General features: G+C 41.5%; 1 protein-coding gene across 5 annotated transcripts in view; it reads left to right on the top strand.

Moving 5' to 3' along the window:
• Positions 1-245: 245 nt before the first annotated feature.
• Positions 246-19,030, top strand: part of Zbtb1 (zinc finger and BTB domain containing 1) — a 30,019-nt gene continuing 11,234 nt past the window's right edge. For 2 of the 5 annotated variants that reach the window (XM_027418288.2, XM_027418289.2), the window contains exons 1-2: positions 246-383; positions 14,460-16,373. In XM_027418288.2, the coding sequence (XP_027274089.1) occupies positions 14,476-16,373 (1,898 nt within the window). In that variant the 5' untranslated portion in view covers positions 246-383; positions 14,460-14,475. Of the gene's footprint in view, positions 384-778; positions 916-1,014; positions 1,235-14,459; positions 17,960-19,030 lie in introns of those variants that run through there. The other 3 variants (XM_027418285.2, XM_027418286.2, XM_027418287.2) reach the window with 3 other exon arrangements.

The following is a 19,030-nucleotide window of genomic DNA, read 5'->3' as shown; positions in this document are numbered from 1 at the left end:
GGCCCCGACGCAGAAACTTGTTGCAACCAACAGGCGACCGCGGGTGCCCCTAGCCGCCAGCGGCGGAGTGGGTGGGCGGGCGAGAGGGAGGGGAAGGCTGGCGGACGCCGCGGCGAACTGGTGGGCAGACCCGGAGTCGCCGCGTAAGCGGGGCCGGCTCAGTGCGGTGCGGCAGGCGCGGCTGTGCGGCAGCGGAAGTCCTTTGTTGCAGCAGCGCAGTCCCTGGCAGAGCCGGAGTGTCTCGGCGCAGCCCAGCCGAGCGCCGCGCGCCGTCAACTGCAGCCCGCGGTCCTTCACCTCCGCTCGCCCGCCCCGTGGCCCCGCTTGCCCCGCTGCCCGAAACTCCCGAGAAACCTCCGCAGCCGCGCGTCCCGCCGCGCCCGGTGAGTATCTGCCAGTCGTCGGGGCGATTTGCGCAACTTTGACCGGGGCCGGGCCGCGCGGGCCTGGAGGAGTGCGTGGCCCGCGGCGGCGGCGACGGCGACCGGTGCGGGGGAGCCGGAGCGCGGAGGGCGCGCGGCGAGGATCCGGTGGCGGGGGACTGCTGAGCCGCCCTCCTGCTCGGTGCCGGCGGTCAGTCAGCCCGGTGCGCGCGGCCTCCCCGGGTCCGGGACGGATCCCCCCTCTCCAGACGACTTCCCAAATTACTTCTTTTCCCTTTATTTTATTTTGTGGTGGGGGAGGGGGGAGGGGAGGTGGAGGCGGGAGGCCGCGCTTGATTGACGGGCCCAGAGCGCGCTTCGCTAACTTCCAGCTGCGGCCGGGCGGCCGGTGGGAGGGGAGCGTCCCGGAGCCGGAGGCCGCAGACTTGGGCGCGCTCCGAGGGAGGAGGCGGCCGGGCCGCGCGGATTCCTGCTTCGCTCTTTCCCACCCCCTCCCGTCAAGCACACACGCTTTTTGTTCAGGTCAAAAGTGGTAGGTCTCGGGGTAGGGGGAGGGTTGGGGGATTTTTCTGGGGACGAGATTTTTTTTTTTTCCTCTCTCTCTCTCTCCCCCCGAGTTCCGAGAAGAAAGTGCTTTTCGAAAGCCTCCAGTGGTGGGCGCTTACAAGCAGAAGTTCTGGGAGAGGCGGTGAGCCAGTTGGGTGGCGATCGGGAGTCCTTGCGGCTGAAGCGTGCAGGCGTGGGTCTGAGCTCAGCCGCCGCTCCCAGGCTGCCTTTCCACCTGAGCCACCCGTCCACGTGATCACGGGGGTTGACAAGACATTTTTCCAACTCGGTCGCGTCAGGAACAGGTTAATCAAAGTCCTTGTTTTCTGGGGCTAGGGTATCTGTGTATGTGTGTGATCGTGTTCCTAAATCGAGCGTCGCTTCGAAGGTACAAGTAGATTCTCCACTGTTCAGAATGTATTTCCGTACAGTATGTGTTGTATCGCTGCCGCCACATTTTTCCCTTTGACACTGGAATCTGAAAAGCGTTCCAAGCATTTATTTTTTTTTCTTTTTTGAGATAAGGTTTGGCAAGGTAGCCCAGGATCGATCGGTTGGACGTAATTCTCCTGCCTTGGGGAATCCTAAATTCTGAGGGGCATGAGCCACCGAACCTGGTTTTGTGTTCTGAAGACCACTTAGAATTGATTTCTTGAACCGAAGTTCCAGGCACCCTGAAGGAGATTTGGAGAAACGATGTAGTTCTTAAGATAACTTTAAAGCAACCATGGTTTTAAAAAAGGTGTAAGATAGCTTCTCTGGAACTTTGTCACCTCAAATGGATGTGATCTGGAGAGAAGTAGAGAGAGGATGGAGGTGCAAGAGTCTGAAGCCTGAATGATGGCTGGTCGTTCCCCGAACCCTAAAACTTCCCTTTTGAATCACTTGCTGCTATCTCCTGAAGTCTCAGTAATACTGAGTGGCATTAGGGGCTACTCGGGGTTCCTTCCTCTTAAAGAAACAGATGGAAGTAAAATAGAAAAGAGGTGTGAAATGCCTTTCCAGAGATTAATAAATCCTACAGTACAGTGTTGGTTATAGCAACTTACACCCATTTTAACAGCAGTATTTCTCTATTGACACCAAAGTTTTACAGGGTGTGGTTGCCTATATTCCCAGCACTTCCAGAGGCTGGATCAGGAGTTGGAGGCTAACCTGGACCTGGCCTACATAGTAAGACCCTTTTTTTCAAAAAACAAGACTCGGGGCTAGAGACATGGCTCTGTGGTTAAGGGCACTTGCTTTTCTTCCAGAGGAACTGAATTTGACTCCTAGCACCCATACATACCAGGCAGCTCACAACTGCCTGCAGCTCCAGTTCCAGGGAACTCGTGTGCACATACCCCTCCCCCCACATAAATACATAATTAGAACTAATTTAAAAAAGCAAAATCTCAGTTTTCATGATACTAAATTCTTCCAGTTTCTAACATCATGCTTACTGTTTTGAACCAGTGAAGGTGACAGGAGCATCATTGTCAGAAAAGAGAACCCGTTTTTAACCCTGGAATAAACATAGCTTCTTGACTGTGTTCGTTCACGTTCTGTAGGCCACGGTGTGGGTGTGTGTGGGTGTGTGTGTGTGTGTGTGTGTGTGTGTGTGTGTGTGTGTTCTGTAGGCCAGTCTGGCTTCAGAGATCTGCTCCTAGTGCTAGAATTAATGGCATGTATCACCATGTTGGCTGTTTTTTGTTTTGAATTGATTTTTTTTGTTTTGTTTTTGTTTTTCTAGATTCTCTCAACTTTTGGTCCAGGACTGGCCTTAGCTTTCTATCCTGCTGCTCCAGCCTCTCTACCAATGTTAAGATTAACAGGCCTGTGCCACCATACCAGGTTTTTGACCTTGTAGGTTTTGTTTTCTGAAAACAGGGTCTCACCTTGTAGCACTGGCCGACTTACAACTCTAAACCAGGCTGGCCTGGAACTCTTACAGATGTGCCCACATCTGCCTCCACAGTGCTAGGTTTAAAGGTTTGTGCTGCCAAGCCTGCCCATGGCCTTGCGTTTTGATTTCATGGTAGCTGCTGAATTTTGTACCCTCTTGCTTCCTCATTCTCCACGTTTGTCAGTTTCTGGTGCAATCAGGGTCCATCTTCACAGTGTCCAAGTGTTCCTTGTAACACCATTTTTTATTTTCTAACAATTCAGGAAAAAATGTTGCTGTCCTTTTTTGGGGGGAGGGGTCTTCTTTAGCTGGGACAGCCTAAAGGAGGGGAGGGAGACTGGGACATTTGAAATGCTAAAAAACACTTTTTTAGGCTGCAGTCTTTTGGGGGATGAATATGTGAAATATGTACTTCAGAGTTCACTTTGGTCTCTGGTGTTCTCTTGATAGTTTCTTGTGGCCTTATTAACTTGTATCTACTTTTCCTTAATGTGGGAATGCCTCTTTCTTTCTTTCTTTCTTCCTTCCTTCCTTTCTTATTAACTTGTATCTACTTTTCCTTAAAGTAGGAATGCCTTTTCTTCCTTCCTTCCTTTCTTTCTTTCTTTTTTTTTTTTTTTTTTTTTTTTTGAGACAGGGTTTCTCTTTTCCCTGTGTAGCCCTGGCTGTCTTGGAACTCAGCTCTGTAGACCAGGCTGGTCTGGAACTCAGAGATCCACCTGCCTCTGCCTCCCAAGTGCTGGGTGGAATGCTATGCTCTTTATAAAAATTCAACCTGTACTAAAGTACATAAAATACAAAACTAGGAAGTTGTTCTGACTCCCACTCCCCAGAGATAATCACTGTGAACAATCCATTCCGTGTTGTAAAATATGAAGGCAGTATCCGAGCATCTTGCTGCTATGTGTGCCTCACTCTGGCCTGTTCCCATTCATACGCTCATGTTCTTTTTTCATAACTTAGATTGGGTAGAATTGTCAGATACAGGGAAAGGAGGGAAGGTTTTTGCATTGAGCTCATGTCAAATCCTATGATTTGGTAACAGATGTGTAAGTTTTTATGTTTAATAGAGCTGCTGTTTTAGTTTAGTCCTCATGAAGTTTACTTTGGTGGGCTTCTTCTCATTCTTTGCAAATGTTGCAGCCCTTAATCTGATTAATGTATGCAGCCTAACCTCATTAAGACAAACCCTTCATGTGTAGAGAGCTTCCTAGCTTACCATAGAGAATAAGTGGGTATAATTGTCTCTAAAACCAGTGCGGAGATATCCCTTTGCCTTTTTGTTTTGGTGTGTGTGGGTTCCTCTTGATCAGTAGCCAGAGCTGCAAGAGAAACATGATTGGAAGGAAATCCTAAAGGGGGGCGGGCAATAGTGACGGTGTTGTTTTAGGTTATCGCATTGAAAGGACTAACAGTTGGGGGGGGGCAAGGACGCTGGCTTGAATTTCACTCTCATTTGGCGTCTCATATATTTAAGGTGGGTTTCTAAGTCTACTGATACTTTGTCCTGTGTAGTCTTTCACGAAGGATGAGCTGTGAAGTTGGTTTTCTAATAAAGCCCCAAAAACAATACATGCAAATTTAATCACAGTAGTTACTTGAGAGTGTTGAGGACATGATTTTTTAAAACACTGCTGTGTGAATATAAATTGTTCTCAATCATATTTCAAGGCTGGCGGTATAGCTTAGTGGTAGAATGCTTGCCTATCATGCATGAGGCCCTAGGTTCAATCCTTTGCACTGCAAAATGTGATAATTAAAAATTAAACAAAGAGTGTGGGGGTGAGTGACTCAGAAGGCAGAGGCAAGTGGATTTCCCATAGGTTCAAGGCCAGCCTGATATATACATAGTTCCAGGCCAGCCAAGGCTGTGTAGTGAGACCCTGCCCCCCTCCAAAAACAAAAAAACAAAACAAAACAAAAAAAAAACCACAAACAACTAATAAATTACTGATTATATTTTCTTTTAGTTTTCTCTATGAGATGCATGCTCACTGAAAAGCTCCTTCCCACTTGAAATTGCCAGCAGTAGAGGTGGGATGGGTGGTCAGCAGATGGAAAGGGAGATAGGGAGCAGGGGGTGCATTCTGCCTGCCTGCAAGATAAGACAGTGCAAGAATGATAGGAGTTTTACAGTGATGGAAAGTGACTGTGGGAGGCTTAGAATGTTCCAGAGGGGCACTTCACTTACTTAATAATCATACCCAGAAAGTGTTGTCTGGATTACAAAAACTGAAACACTGCATTTTGAATCAAGAGTTAGTGTTTTGGCCCCATTTTCTGTTTACAGGATGAAGGTGTTAACTACCACACCTGTTTTCTTCATTCACAAAATAAGGATAATTTAAAACCTATCTCAGGGCATCACGAGAATCCATTGACTAATGTATGAAAAAGGCCCTGTAGATTGTCAACAACTATTTTAGTTTCAGCGATAGCCAAAGCAAAAACTAATGAGCAAAATAAGACTTTCCTGCTTCAACATTTTATTCCTTGAAAAACTCATTAAATGTATCGATTACAACCTCTAGCTTCTAGTAGTTACTCATGACTGACAGGACACCTTGGTCTCAAGGACCTTACACTAAAACAAGAATGACTGATGCAACTTCCAGTTTGGATGACCCAACATTTGTCTCCCTGGTGTTAGACTTTTGCAGCCCAGAAAAGAGGTGCCTGCCTCATTGTGGGTCACAAAGGGTTCCCTAGAGATGTGTGTGTAAAATAAGGAAAACTTTCACTTTCCAAGTGTTTGGGTTGGGGAATTATTAAAGGTTTAAAAATGGAATTATGCTTAATAGATAATTTTATTGGTTTTATTTCATTTATTTTAATTAAATAAAAGTTTGAAGTTTTGCCAGGTGTGGTGGTACACACCTTTAATTCCAGCACTCAGGAGGCAGAAGCAGGCAGATCTCTGGAGGCCAGCCTGTTCTACATAGTGAGACGCTGTCTCAAAAAAAAAAAAAAAAAATTGGAGTTTTCATAATTTTGGTTAGAACTAAACAGAAACCACTCGGGGTGCAGAACTTGAAACAGTATACTTTATAAAACTTACAGGATCTGCTGGAAGAAGGAAAATGACCGGTCACTGTGGGAAGAGCTGCCTGGCAGGATATTAGCAGCATTTACTGAATACTTAAGTTCTGAAATAAAGAATCAGCTAACAGTCTGAATCCGGTTGCTCACAATTACAGCAGACAGTGCACACAGCAAATAGTTTGGAATAAGTAGAGACTTATACCACAAACCCTAACAATATAGATGCTATGTGCTAAGGGGGACCAACTTTGGCTACCTACAGTGCCCTCTGGTGTTCAGGACATGGCTATACTGCCTCTAGGATAGGGGGTTAAAAATGGAGATATAAATACCTTTCCTCTTGTACTGGAGAGAAAGGAGTATTCAAAACTCCATTATTTTTACCTCTGCCTTCAGTGTGGATGAATTCCTTTTCTGAGATCCAGTTGACAGAGATGGTTTGTTTGTGTTGTTTGGTGTAACATTTATTATCCATAGTTATGCCAAGAAGCCAGTGAAGGCAATTTGCTTGCCTACTATCATACTACATAGGACCTCAAAGAATTAAATTATGTAGTGTTTCACTGAGTTTTTGTCTAGTGTCACAGCCTGTGGTATTAAAATGTGGACACCAGATCATCATACCTTTAAGAAGTGAAGCTGTTGGCTTGAAACAGCAAGAGAACCCCAACTAACAAACAAGCCACAGTCTACAACTAAAGAGTGGCAGTGAGAGGGTGGCTGGAGTAAGTGTAGACAGTTCCTGCATTTCAGCAATGCGTAGTGATAAAGACAAGCCAGGGGTGCTGTTAGCGATAGGAAGAGCCTAGACCAGGCCACTGGAGACCCAGGTCTAACCCTGACAGCCACCGAAAGTCTGTGTGGCCGAGTATGTGACTTCACCCCTGTGAGCCTCCATTTGCTTTCTCATCTGCAGAACAGTGAGTTGAACTTGATTTTTCATAGAATTTTATGAATTGTGTTCAGTGTGATGACATTAACTTTTAAGAACTGGATTGCCCAAAACCCTGTCCTTCCTAGTGTCTACAAGAACCCTTTGCTGAGTGTGGCTGTGCTGCTTTGATGGTTGAGAGGCAAAATACAAGAGGTGGAACGGTTTCCTGGGACCTACCAAGCGGGTAGAACTGGTACCCATATCTAGCAGTGCTTGTTTCCAGAACTTTTTTTTCCCCTCCCTTTCATTTAACAAACATGTGCTAAGTGCCAACCATGTGGGAAGACTGTGCTGGGCACAAGAACACTAAGGCCTTTAAGCGTGTCCCTGTCCTCTAGGGCTCAGTATAGTGGGCATTACTGTACCGTACTGCTCCTTAGATCAGCGAGTGCCAATGATACCAGCAGTGCCGCAGCATTGTTAAGATTAATATAGGGCGTGTGATGGCTTTAACAGACTTTTGGGTGTGAGCACGAAACTGAGCCACCATTTATAGCATTGTTTCTATGGGAATGTGTGTTTCAGGTTCCAAATAACTTAAAAATAACTTAAAAATAAGTTTTGGAACATTATCCCATTATAAATTCAGAACTTCCTGTACTAAGTACTGAATTTAATAGCTAGCCTGGTTTTAGATAGTGGATAATTTTTTTTCATTTTCTCTTTTATAGCTCATAGTAAGATGTTTTTTATCTTTAGGAATATATCTACAACTGGTTATTCCCATAAATTTTAAACAGAGAACCCAAAATTTTTCATTTCTATTAGAAATAGGACTGTGTACTCTGAAATATGGCATTCAAGGAAGTGAGTGTGTGTGTGTGTGTGTGTGTGTGTGTGTGTGTGTGTGTGTGTGTCTTTCTCTTTCTCTGTCCCTATATACCCTGGCAATGTGGAACTGCTGGGATTAAAAATGTGCGCCATCCCTGCTTTATGTGCATATTTAATTAACCAGGTAGGAACTGTTATTTACCATTTAAGAGATTTAGCCGTAGACTAAATGGTTCCTGAGATTTTACTATGTCAATGAGAAAGTCACTGAAATAGCTTCTGTGGGGGTTGGGGGTGTGGCTCAGTGACAGAGTGCTTACCTACATGCAGGAAGCCTGGGTTCCATCCCAAGCACTTTTTAGTAAATCAGGTGTGATGGGGGCCTGTGATTCCAGAAGAAGGATCAGAAGTTCATGGTCATCCTTTACTACAAATGGAGTTTGAGGCCAGGCTAGGCTACATGAGACCCTATCCAGGCTAGACCCTGTCTTAACAAAAAGCTGTAATAGGGAATATATCCACACACACACAGATAAAACCACATTACACCTATCATTCAGATGGGGCTCGTCACTTATATGATAGCACCTGCTGAATTCAAGACCAGAGCCCAGTCCTTACCACACTAGATATTAGTACCAAGGAAGTTTTAGTACCACCTGAGGTATATAGGAGTCCTTGTCTGTAGTCCCAGCACCTGGTTTACCACAGATAACTATATCCTGATAAAATGTGTAATCATCATAGGTGTTTGCTTTTTATGAAGTAAGATTCTTGGACTTAGATTAAGATTTATGTTCTATAGGTTTATGACTATCTGAATTGCTTAATACAGTTGATGTGTTTTGTGATCACATTATGATTTTTTAAAACAAACTGGTAAACATTTTCAAAGTAAGTTTTAATTGTGGCGTGAGATACATTGGATCGCTGTCTCCTTGTTGCTGGAGTACTTTTCCCCTTTGAATACAAGTTGAGGGTTTTACATTCTGTCCCAGCCCAACTGCCAGCTGTGATAAATGTGATCTTCCATTGATAGCTGGTAACACAAACAAATACAGCCACAGATTCTAATCACAAAAACCAGAGCAGGTGAGATATAAGGACTCTGTTTATGTAAGTAAACTTCTTGATAAGCAACATGATATAAAGCTTACTATATTTTGGTGACATTTTTGTTGGTTTTGAGACTGTAGCCAAGACTGGTCTGGAATTCACAGATTTCCCCATCTGCTTCCCAGTGCTGGGATTAAAGCCACATACAGGAACGTTTCTTTTAGATTTGTTTTGTTATTTTGTATGTTTGAGTATTTTCTCTAAATACATGTTTGTACACCACATGTGTGCCTGGTGCCCACTGAGGTCTAAGAAGGCATCAGATCCTCTGGGGCTGGAGTTACACAGACAAGTTGTGAGCCACCATGTGAGAGCTGGGAATTTTACCTAGGTCCTCTGTAAGAGCAACAAGTGCTCTTAACCATTGAGCCTTCTCTCCAGTCTCAACACTTTTTAGTTATAAGTAAAAAATTGAGTTGAAAAGAAAGCAAACTTTTTGGAATTTGAAAGAAATTGTTTAATAAAAGTAAATGCTTAGCTGGGTGTTGGTGGCGCACGCCTTTAATCCTAACACTCGGGAGGCAGAGGCAGGAGGATCTCTGTGAGTTCGAGACCAGCCTGGTCTACACAGTGAGTTCCACACAGCCTCCAAAGCCACAGAGAAACCCTGTCTCAAAAAACAAACAACAACAACAACAACAAAAAAGTAAATGCTTTATACCATTTGGGGAGGTGGGTAGGGGTTTGAGACAGCACCATTCAGAGATCCTCCTTTCTCTGCCTCCCAAGTGCTTGAAGGAATGTGCCACCAGACCCAGCTATTTTATACACGTGTAATGCAAAACTTAACCTTAAAGAGATAAGCTAAAGTCTTTCAAGAATTTAGATCCTCCCCATCCCCTACTCTAGGTAAAATCAGCCTTACCCAGTAGATAATAACGTTGTATAATAAATAATAACATTGCTGAAACTATAATTGTATGTCAGCCTGGAAACTGTAGGGGTAGCACTGAAAATTTGCCTTAGCTCTTGTTCAGCATCTCACAGTAGGATGGGAAGAGAGGAGGATGCAGCACACACAGAGACAGTGGGATGGGGTTTACATCTGGCATTTGGACACAGTGCTTGTTCTCCACCGAAGCATGCTGCCTTCTATAGAGCAGACACTTCCTGACTATGCTGAGTGAAATCGCTAGTCCAGGGAAAACTACTCCAAAACTTTGGGCTTTGGGATACCTGTGTTGCTGATTTCAGTACTACATACAGTTACTGATTTACTGAATGAAAAAATGTGCGTTGAAGTGCTTTCGACGATGTACTAATTGGTATAGTGCTTGTTTAGGTTAATGCAAAATAATGGATTTTAACTAATTGTATGTAGTTGGCTTTAGTTAGTGGCCGAATCACTGTTTTTCATTTTAGATAAGAAAGGCTCTTGGAATTTTTTGACTCTGTCATGTCATTTGGCTCTTACTTGGAAGGAAGCTTAAAGTTTTATCTAGTTAGATTTACCTCCTAGTGCTCAAATAAACATCACCACCATTACAACCACAGCCAGTATTGTTTCTGTTAATTATTACATGGCAAACACCACATTTTACACATTAGTTGTGTGATACCGATACCTTGTGTGTGTTATTTGAGTCCCACCTTAGCACAAGGAGACTGATAGTTAACGGGTTTCGGAATGGGAGATCAGGACTGGGACCCAGCTCTGTCTGCCCTTCCTCACTCAGTTTCATCCCTCTGTATGTTGGCATCACTAGGTTCCACTCAGGTTTGTTTCAGTTTCCAACAACTGTTTTAGAAAGTCTTTTTTTAGAGCTATTGGTCATCTTTGCTTCTTTCTCTTTATTTTTCATTAAAAAATTCTGTGAATCATACAGTGGGAATGACTAGTGACCTCAAAATCTCACCCTACTTAAAATAGGTGTGGGTCAGTGTTTCTGTATATTTTTTAACATTTTGCATTCAGTTGTATTATTGTGTAGATTTGTTTTGTATAATTCTAATGGTAACAGTTTTGTTTCTGCACCTTCATTTGCTGTCATCATTTGTCAATATATTTGTTTTTAAAATGTTTTGAGATTTAATTTTGTGTGTATGTGTGTTGCCTGTATGTGTGTACCACATGTGTTTCCTGATGCTTTTGGAGGACAGAAGAGGGTATTGGATCACTAGACTTAAGGATGGTTGTGAGTCACTATGTAGGTGCTAAGAATTGAACCTGGGTCTTCTATGAGAGTAACAAGTGCTCTTAATTGCTGGGCCATCTCTCCAGGATTTTTTTTTTTAAGATTTATTTATTTATTATGTATACAACATTCTGCTTCCATGTGTATCTGCACACCAGAAAAGGGCACCAGATCTCATAAGGGATGGTTGTGAGCCACCATGTGGTTGCTGGGAATCGAACTCAGGACCTCTGGAAGAGCAGTCGGTGCTCTTAACCTCTGAGCCATCTCTCCAGCCCCTCTCCAGGATTTTTTTTATCATTATATTTTAAAACCTAGTAGATTAACCTAAGTGTAGTTAACTCTTACGAATAACATGACTTGCATCTTTGAACATACATAACTTTTATGTTCAGGCATATCCTCAGTTTAGTTGTGGATGTCTGAGACTTGGGTTTGAGATTTATTAACTTCCTGAAACACTTGATATGGCTTTCCAGTAGACACAGTGGCTTCTCCATTTCACAGGCTCCATCTCTTCCTAGAGAACTCTTGTTGACATTTAGGTAGAGAAATAAGGGAGACACCATAGTCCCTGTACATAGCAGGGTAGCATGGAGCAACAGGGTAGTGACCTATATTTGATCTGTGAGGAAAGATAAAAGCAAGGAGAAATGAATGTACTCAGCATTCTCTTGATTGCTACTACAGAGATGGAAAAGAACAGCTGAGCGTTGGTGGCGCATGCCTTTAATCCCAGCACTCGGGAGGCAGAGGCAGGTGGGTCTCTGGGAGTTCAAGACCAGCCTGGTCTACAAGAGCTAGTTCCAGGACAGCCTCCAAAGCCATAGAGAAACCCTGTCTCAAAAAACAAAAACAAAAAAAAAAAGAAAAGAAAGAAAAGAACTACATTTTGGTGGAACCTGGTTTAGACCTTTAATTCCAGCCACTCTGAGTACCAAGATAGGATTGAGTATCTGTGAGTTCAAGGCTAGCCTGGTATACAAAACAATTGCCAGGACAGCCAGCCAGGACTAAATAGAGACCCTGTGTTTAAAAAAAAAAAACAGAAGGAGGAGGAGGAAGCGGAAGAGAGAAAGGAAGCGGGAGAGAGAGAGAGAGAGAGAGAGAGAGAGAGAGAGAGAGAGAGAGAGAGAGAGAGAGAGAGAAGAATGGCCACCTCAGCCTTTGGGTATATGTTATGTTCACCTTTAAGTTGTATTTTATTTTTGCTTTATAATGTAACAGAACCTCTAGAGGGTTTTAATAGTTTCCTCTCTTACTCCCAAGTTAACTCACTACGTTAATAATTACACTGCCCATCAGTGTTGAAAACAGGCCACTTAGTGGTCTATACACTATGATACCATTTGAGTTAGAAAAACATAAAAGCAAAGTATATACCCGGCATGTTAGTACTAGGTATTACAGACTGAGAATTGTCAGATGTGAAGGGTATGTGGCCTAGAATGCTTAGATGATCACCTGAGAAGAAGCATGCCATTCAAGGTGCATTTTTATTCTGTTTAAACTTACTACAATGAGCATGTGTGGCATTTTTTCTATTTTTAACAATTTGTTTTAATGTTCATTGGTGTTTTGCCTGCATGTTTGTCTGTGTGGAAGTGTCAGAAGTGCTGCAACTGGAGTTATAGACAGTTGTGAGTTGCCATGTGGTTGCTGGGAACTGAACTGGGGGCCCTCTGGAAGAACATCCAGTGCTCTTAACCACTGAGCCATCTCTCCAGCCCCTAAGGAAAAAAGATTATGATATAAAGACAGATACTTTTTTCCCAAGTAAATTCACTGCTTCTTTTCCCCTTAAGTACATGGTGAACAATAAAAGATATATTCTGACTACAAAACTGCTGTTTCTCCAATAATTCAAGAAAAGAGAAAAATACCAAACTATTGGTGTAATTTCTATATAACTTAATAAAGTTTGTTTGTTTCCTGTTTTCTCAGACAGGGTCTCATTATATATCTAGGCAGGTCTGGAACTCAAAGACATCTGCTTTCATTCATTACCTCCTAAGTTCTGGTATTAAAGACTTATGCCACCAAATCCAGCAGATTTTTTTTTTTTTTATAGAATTCTGTGCTTGCTTTAAGAGACTTTTTTAGTTTATATGTATTTTTCTTTTGCCTGCGTGTATGTTTGTGCACCGTATGTGTGCAGTGTTCATGAGACTTAAAAGGGGCATTGAAGCCCCTGGAATTAAGAGTTGCAAATGGTGGTTAGCTGCCATAGAGGAACACTCTTAACCACTAAGCCATTCTCCAGCCCTAATAAATTTTTCTCTGTGGAAAATTTCAAGCAAATAAAAAAGTGAAACTCTTATGGCCCTGCTTCATTTCATAGCCAGTTTTGTATTATCTGTAGCCTTCATCCCCTCCTCAGTTGTTTTGAAGATTATCTCAAATGTGTTACTTCATCTGTAAATATATCAGTACATTCATCTAAAAGATAATGTGATGGTTCTTATGTGTAATCCTGTATCCAGGAGGCTGAAGTAGGATTCTGAGTCTGAGGTTAGACTGGGCTACACAGAATTCCAGGTTCTCCCAGCTCTATGATAGAACCCTGCCTCAAAAACCCAAGGTAGAGGGCTAGAGAAATGGCTCAGCAGTTAAACACTTAGTGCTTTTGCAGATAACCCTGGTTGGGTTCCCAGTATTCATAGTATTTACAGGTATTTTCATCTACCTATAACTTCATTTCCAAGGAATCTAATGCCCTCTCTGATTTCCACAGGCTCCTGCGTGTGTGTGTGTGTGTGTGTGTGTGTGTGTGTGTGTGTGTGTGTGTGTGTGTGTGTGTATGTATGTATGTATGTGTACGTGTACGCAAATACACACACATAAAATAATTTTAAAACCCCGAAGTAAATGTGAAAAAGGAGTGCTTTTTGGCGCACTTTTAAAATGAGCAACAGTTTCTAACCATCAAATCATTCAAAAGGCTTTTTTTAATGCTCTACACTCAAGTTATTTACTTTTAGTTTAAGTTGCTGCTTTATTTACTTTGGTATCTTAATGTCTGTCCCTTTTCAAATTTAGTATGAGTTTTCCCTCTAGGATAAAGACAGTTTTGTGTATATGTTCATTTGTGTACAGAGGCATACATATTCGTATGTGTGTAGAGGCCTTGTTCCTCAGTGCTATTTACCTCGTCTTTGAGACAGGGTTTCTCATTGGCTTGGAACTTCACAGGTAAGGTAGCAGGCTGGCCCACCAGCAAGTCTCATGGGTGCAGAGGGGTACCCCATGCCCAGCTTTTTAAAGACATGGTTTCTGGGGGTACTCATGCTTCCTTTTTTGTTTGTTTGTTTGTATACAAGGTCTCACTATGTAGCCTTGGCTGGCATAGAATTCCAGGCTGGTCTGGAATTCATAAAGATCTGCCTGCCTCTGCCTTGTTTTTAACTTTAAAAATATTAAGGTTTTTGGTTTTGGTGCCTTTTGTTTAATATGAGAAAACCAAATAAATGGCTAGATATTTTCATCTTCAGATTTAAAAAATGATTTAAGCATATTTCTGATTTTGCTTCATTGGCATAGAAAACTATGATTGAATAGCAAAATTATGCAAGTCAAAAATCATGCTAAAAGTGTCCTTCTTTAAAAGTGCCTCTGATATCTGACTGTCATATTTTTGTTTTGCATAGGTCTAATTAATAGAAGATGGCAAAGCCCAGTCACAGCAGCTACGTCCTTCAGCAGCTAAACAACCAAAGAGAATGGGGTTTTCTCTGTGACTGCTGTATTGCTATTGACGACATTTACTTCCAAGCACACAAAGCAGTCTTAGCTGCCTGTAGCTCCTATTTTAGAATGTTTTTCATGAACCATCAGCATAGTACTGCACAACTGAATCTCAGCAACATGAAAATAAGCGCTGAGTGTTTTGATCTCATTTTGCAGTTCATGTATTTAGGGAAGATTATGACTGCTCCTTCCAGTTTCGAGCAGTTCAAAGTGGCAATGAACTACCTACAGCTCTACAATGTTCCCGACTGCTTAGAAGATATACAGGACGCGGACTGTTCTAGTTCAAAATGTTCTTCTTCTGCTTCCAGCAAACAGAACAGCAAGATGATTTTTGGGGTAAGAATGTATGAAGACACAGTGGCTAGAAACGGCAACGAAGCCAACCGGTGGTGTGCAGAGCCCAGTTCAACGGTGAATACCCCGCACAATAGAGAGCCTGATGAAGAGTCTTTACAGTTAGCTACTTTTCCTGAGCCGCTGTTCGATGTGTGTAAAAAAAGTTCTGTGTCCAAACTATCTACTCCAAAAGAACGTGTGTCACGTCGCTTTGGACGGAGCTTTACCTGTGATAGTTGTGGATTTGGCTTCAGCTGTGAAAAATTACTAGATGAACATGTGCTGACCTGCACTAACAGACATTCCTACCAAAACACAGCAAGAGCTTACCACCGGATAGTAGATATTAGAGATGGAAAAGATAGCAACATCAAAGCTGAGCTCGGTGAAAAGGATTCTTCCAAAACATTTTCTGCACAGACAGACAAATACAGAGAAGACGCCAGCCAGGCGCCTGATGGTTCAGCTTCGACCACTGCAAGCAGAAAAAGCACGGTAGAGTCTGGAATGGCTGGTGAAGAAAAAAGTAGAGCTGCTGAGACAAAAAGAATTATTATCAAGATGGAACCAGAAGATATTCCTACAGATGAGATGAAAGACTTCAACATTATTAAAGTTACTGATAAAGACTGCAACGAGTCCACTGACAATGATGAATTAGAAGATGAACCTGAAGAGCCATTTTATAGATACTATGTTGAGGAAGATGTCGGCATTAAAAAGAGTGGTAGGAAAACCCTAAAGCCTCGGATGTCTGTAAGTGTGGATGAAAGAAGTGGTTTGGAAAGCATGAGACCTCCTAACAATAGCAGTCCAATCCAGGAGGACACCGACAATGCATCTTGTGAGCTGTGTGGACTCACAATAACTGAGGAGGACCTGTCATCTCATTACTTAGCCAAACACATCGAAAATATCTGCGCATGTGGTAAATGTGGACAAATACTTGTCAAGGGCAGACAGCTTCAGGAACATGCTCAGAGATGTGGAGAACCTCAGGATCTGACGATGAACGGGCTAGGAAATGCTGAAGAGAAAATGGACATGGAAGAGAACCCTGATGAGCAGTCTGAGATAAGAGACATGTTTGTTGAAATGCTGGATGATTTCAGGGACAGTCATTACCAAATAAACAGTATACAGAAAAAGCAGTTATTTAAACATTCTGCCTGTCCTTTTCGGTGTCCCAATTGTGGTCAGCGTTTTGAAACTGAAAATTTAGTGGTTGAACATATGTCTAGCTGCCTAGACCAGGATATGTTTAAGAGTGCCATCATGGAAGAAAATGAAAGAGATCACAGACGAAAACATTTTTGTAACCTGTGTGGAAAAGGATTTTATCAGCGGTGTCATTTGAGAGAACACTATACTGTTCATACTAAGGAAAAGCAGTTTGTTTGTCAGACATGTGGAAAGCAGTTTTTAAGAGAGCGGCAGTTGCGTCTGCACAATGATATGCACAAAGGCATGGCCAGGTATGTCTGTTCCATTTGTGATCAAGGCAACTTCCGAAAACATGACCATGTACGGCATATGATCTCTCATTTATCTGCTGGTGAGACTATATGCCAGGTCTGCTTTCAGATATTCCCAAATAATGAACAGTTGGAGCAGCATATGGATGTTCATCTGTATACTTGTGGAATATGTGGAGCAAAGTTTAATTTGAGGAAAGATATGAGATCACACTATAATGCCAAGCATTTGAAAAGAACCTGAGGGGCTTTCTACTGCACGAATGTTTAGTTGATAGGCAGAACACCAAAGCAAAAGGATATGAGCTATTTAGACACTGATTTCATAAGAAGTGTTGGGGAAAGATTTCAAGGCCCTTTTACTTTAACATTTTTGTTTAGGACCTTAAGTATATTTTAGGCATTAAATGTTTATCATTTTTGATGTTTCCAAGAGCATTCTTTGTTCATAGTTTTCTTAACTACCATTAAAATTACTTTTCAATGTAGACTGTAAGTGGCTGTTATCCCTTCAATGACTATTAAACTAGTTTTTTTTTAATCAATAAGGTAATGATTTCACTATTTCTATGTACTTTCATTTTAAGGTTATCCTATGAAATTTTAAACCCAAGATTACTGACCATTCCTGCTTAAATTTTTTAAGAGTTTTTAAATAATTATTTAAAACTGTCATTCATTTTTTGCTTCTTTTTTGCTTTTGCTTTTTTGGGGTTTTTTTTGGCTTTTTGGCTTGTTTGTCAGTTGTATAGTGGATGGCTACTGTTCATTCTCCCTTATCAATGAAATCCATATTCTTAAATTGACAAACTTAGGCAAGTGAGGTGCACTGAATCTAACCTTCAAGGTGGACATGGGCTCAATCTTGGCCTAAGATTGATGGACCTAAGGAAATTCCTATAAATGAACATTTCCTATAATTGATAAAATGTTATCATTTAATAATCACATTTAAAACTTATATTAAGTGTAAATCCCAATGACTTTCCCTCACTTGAGAAATTAGTGGGGATAAGCCATTTTGTTTTGTGATACTGAATTTAACTATGATAGTTAATTAAAAAAACATCTTGTATTCATTAAAATATTTTAATTTAAAAATATTCTGATTTCTAAAGTGTGTTAGTTTATCAATTATTTTGTTTATAAATAGACTTTAATAGCTCTTTAGGAATATGACATCTAAGAAAAATGATTTTTCATTTTTAAAATTACTTTGGAACTGAGATTTGAAAAAGCTGCCATGTATATTGATAAATCTAATAAAATAAAGAAATCAATTATAAATCTGGTTGTTCTATAAAAGTAGAGTGCACAAAAGTGTGTTGTGTTTACACTAAGATTTGGAGGAAGTGTGTTGCTGCAAATTGAAGTTTATTGCTATGCTTTATAGATAATTTTCTGTAAAGGATACAAGATTTGAGGACTATAAAATAATCACAGCATATAAATGGAAACAGCTTCTACTTGTCAGATAAAGTAGTCATATTGTTAGTTGTTTTGGACAGGGTCTCTACTATATCAGTTACATGTGAACTTAATCCCTGGCAAAACAACCCACTAATAAACACATCTACTGAATAGAATGCCTTTTAATGTGAATTACTTGGAACACCCTTCTTATATTGAGAGGGATTAGTTAACATTTATATTTAAAAGTATGGCTTTGATCATGGATAGTTTAAATGCATTGCTCTTTTTTGCTCTTGATAGTTTTAAGATATGCAAATCATATTTTCACATAAAAGTACAAGTTGCCAAGAAAACTGAGAGACATTGGCTAGTACAGGATCAGTTGAAAGTACTAGAGCACAGTAAACACAGAGATTGATGGGCATGTGTTGAAATGTTACTGAGGACAGGATAGCACAGGAGCCAAGACATTAAAACCTGACCATGAGAAGAGGCACAAAAACATAATGGATCTTGGGAGTTTTTTCCAAGGCCACGCGTAGTTAACAGAACATGCTAGAAAAGTCATTCATTTAAAAATGTCTTCGATAGGCCTGACGTTGGTGGCGCACGCCTTTAATCCCAGCACTCGGGAGGCAGAGGCAGGTGGATCTTTGAGTTCGAAGCCAGCCTGGTCTCCAGAGCGAGTGCCAGGATAGGCTCCAAAGCTACACAGAGCAACCCTGTCTCGAAAAAAAAAAAAAAAAAAAAAGTCTTCGATAAGATAGTTTAACAAGTACTTAAAACTGAAGAGAAAATACAAGATGCATATGTAGATTACTCGTAAACACCTGATAAATGTTCTCTAACGGAGCCAAACGTCAAAGAGTAGTGTAAAGGAAGAGAAGACAGATCAAAGGAAATGATCAAGTTACACAGTATCTTAGGGGACCTAATTTGGGGGTTAGGAGGTCACTTTTCCCTGTCAGAATTTGTGTTGCAAAGGCTTTCCCACAGTTAAAGGCATTTTTAAAATATCCCATCCTTGAAGAAGGAATCCTCTCTTTCGTGAGGGGGAGAGGTTTGATTTAATGTTTTAGTGTGTGCTAACAACTACCAAATTAGCAAGCAAACATAATCTAACTTTATCAATTAAACCATCAATTGTGATGGTTTCAAGAAGCCATGTTTGATGATGTTTTCTATTTTATACCATAAAGTATGCATGTTTTTTGGGAATTAAGCTACAGGATAACACAGGTTTC

The sequence above is a fragment of the Cricetulus griseus genome, chromosome 5 (assembly GCF_003668045.3).
Source record: "Cricetulus griseus strain 17A/GY chromosome 5, alternate assembly CriGri-PICRH-1.0, whole genome shotgun sequence".
Classification (NCBI taxonomy): Eukaryota; Metazoa; Chordata; class Mammalia; order Rodentia; family Cricetidae; genus Cricetulus; species Cricetulus griseus.
This window is presented reverse-complemented; position numbering and strand designations above follow the sequence as displayed.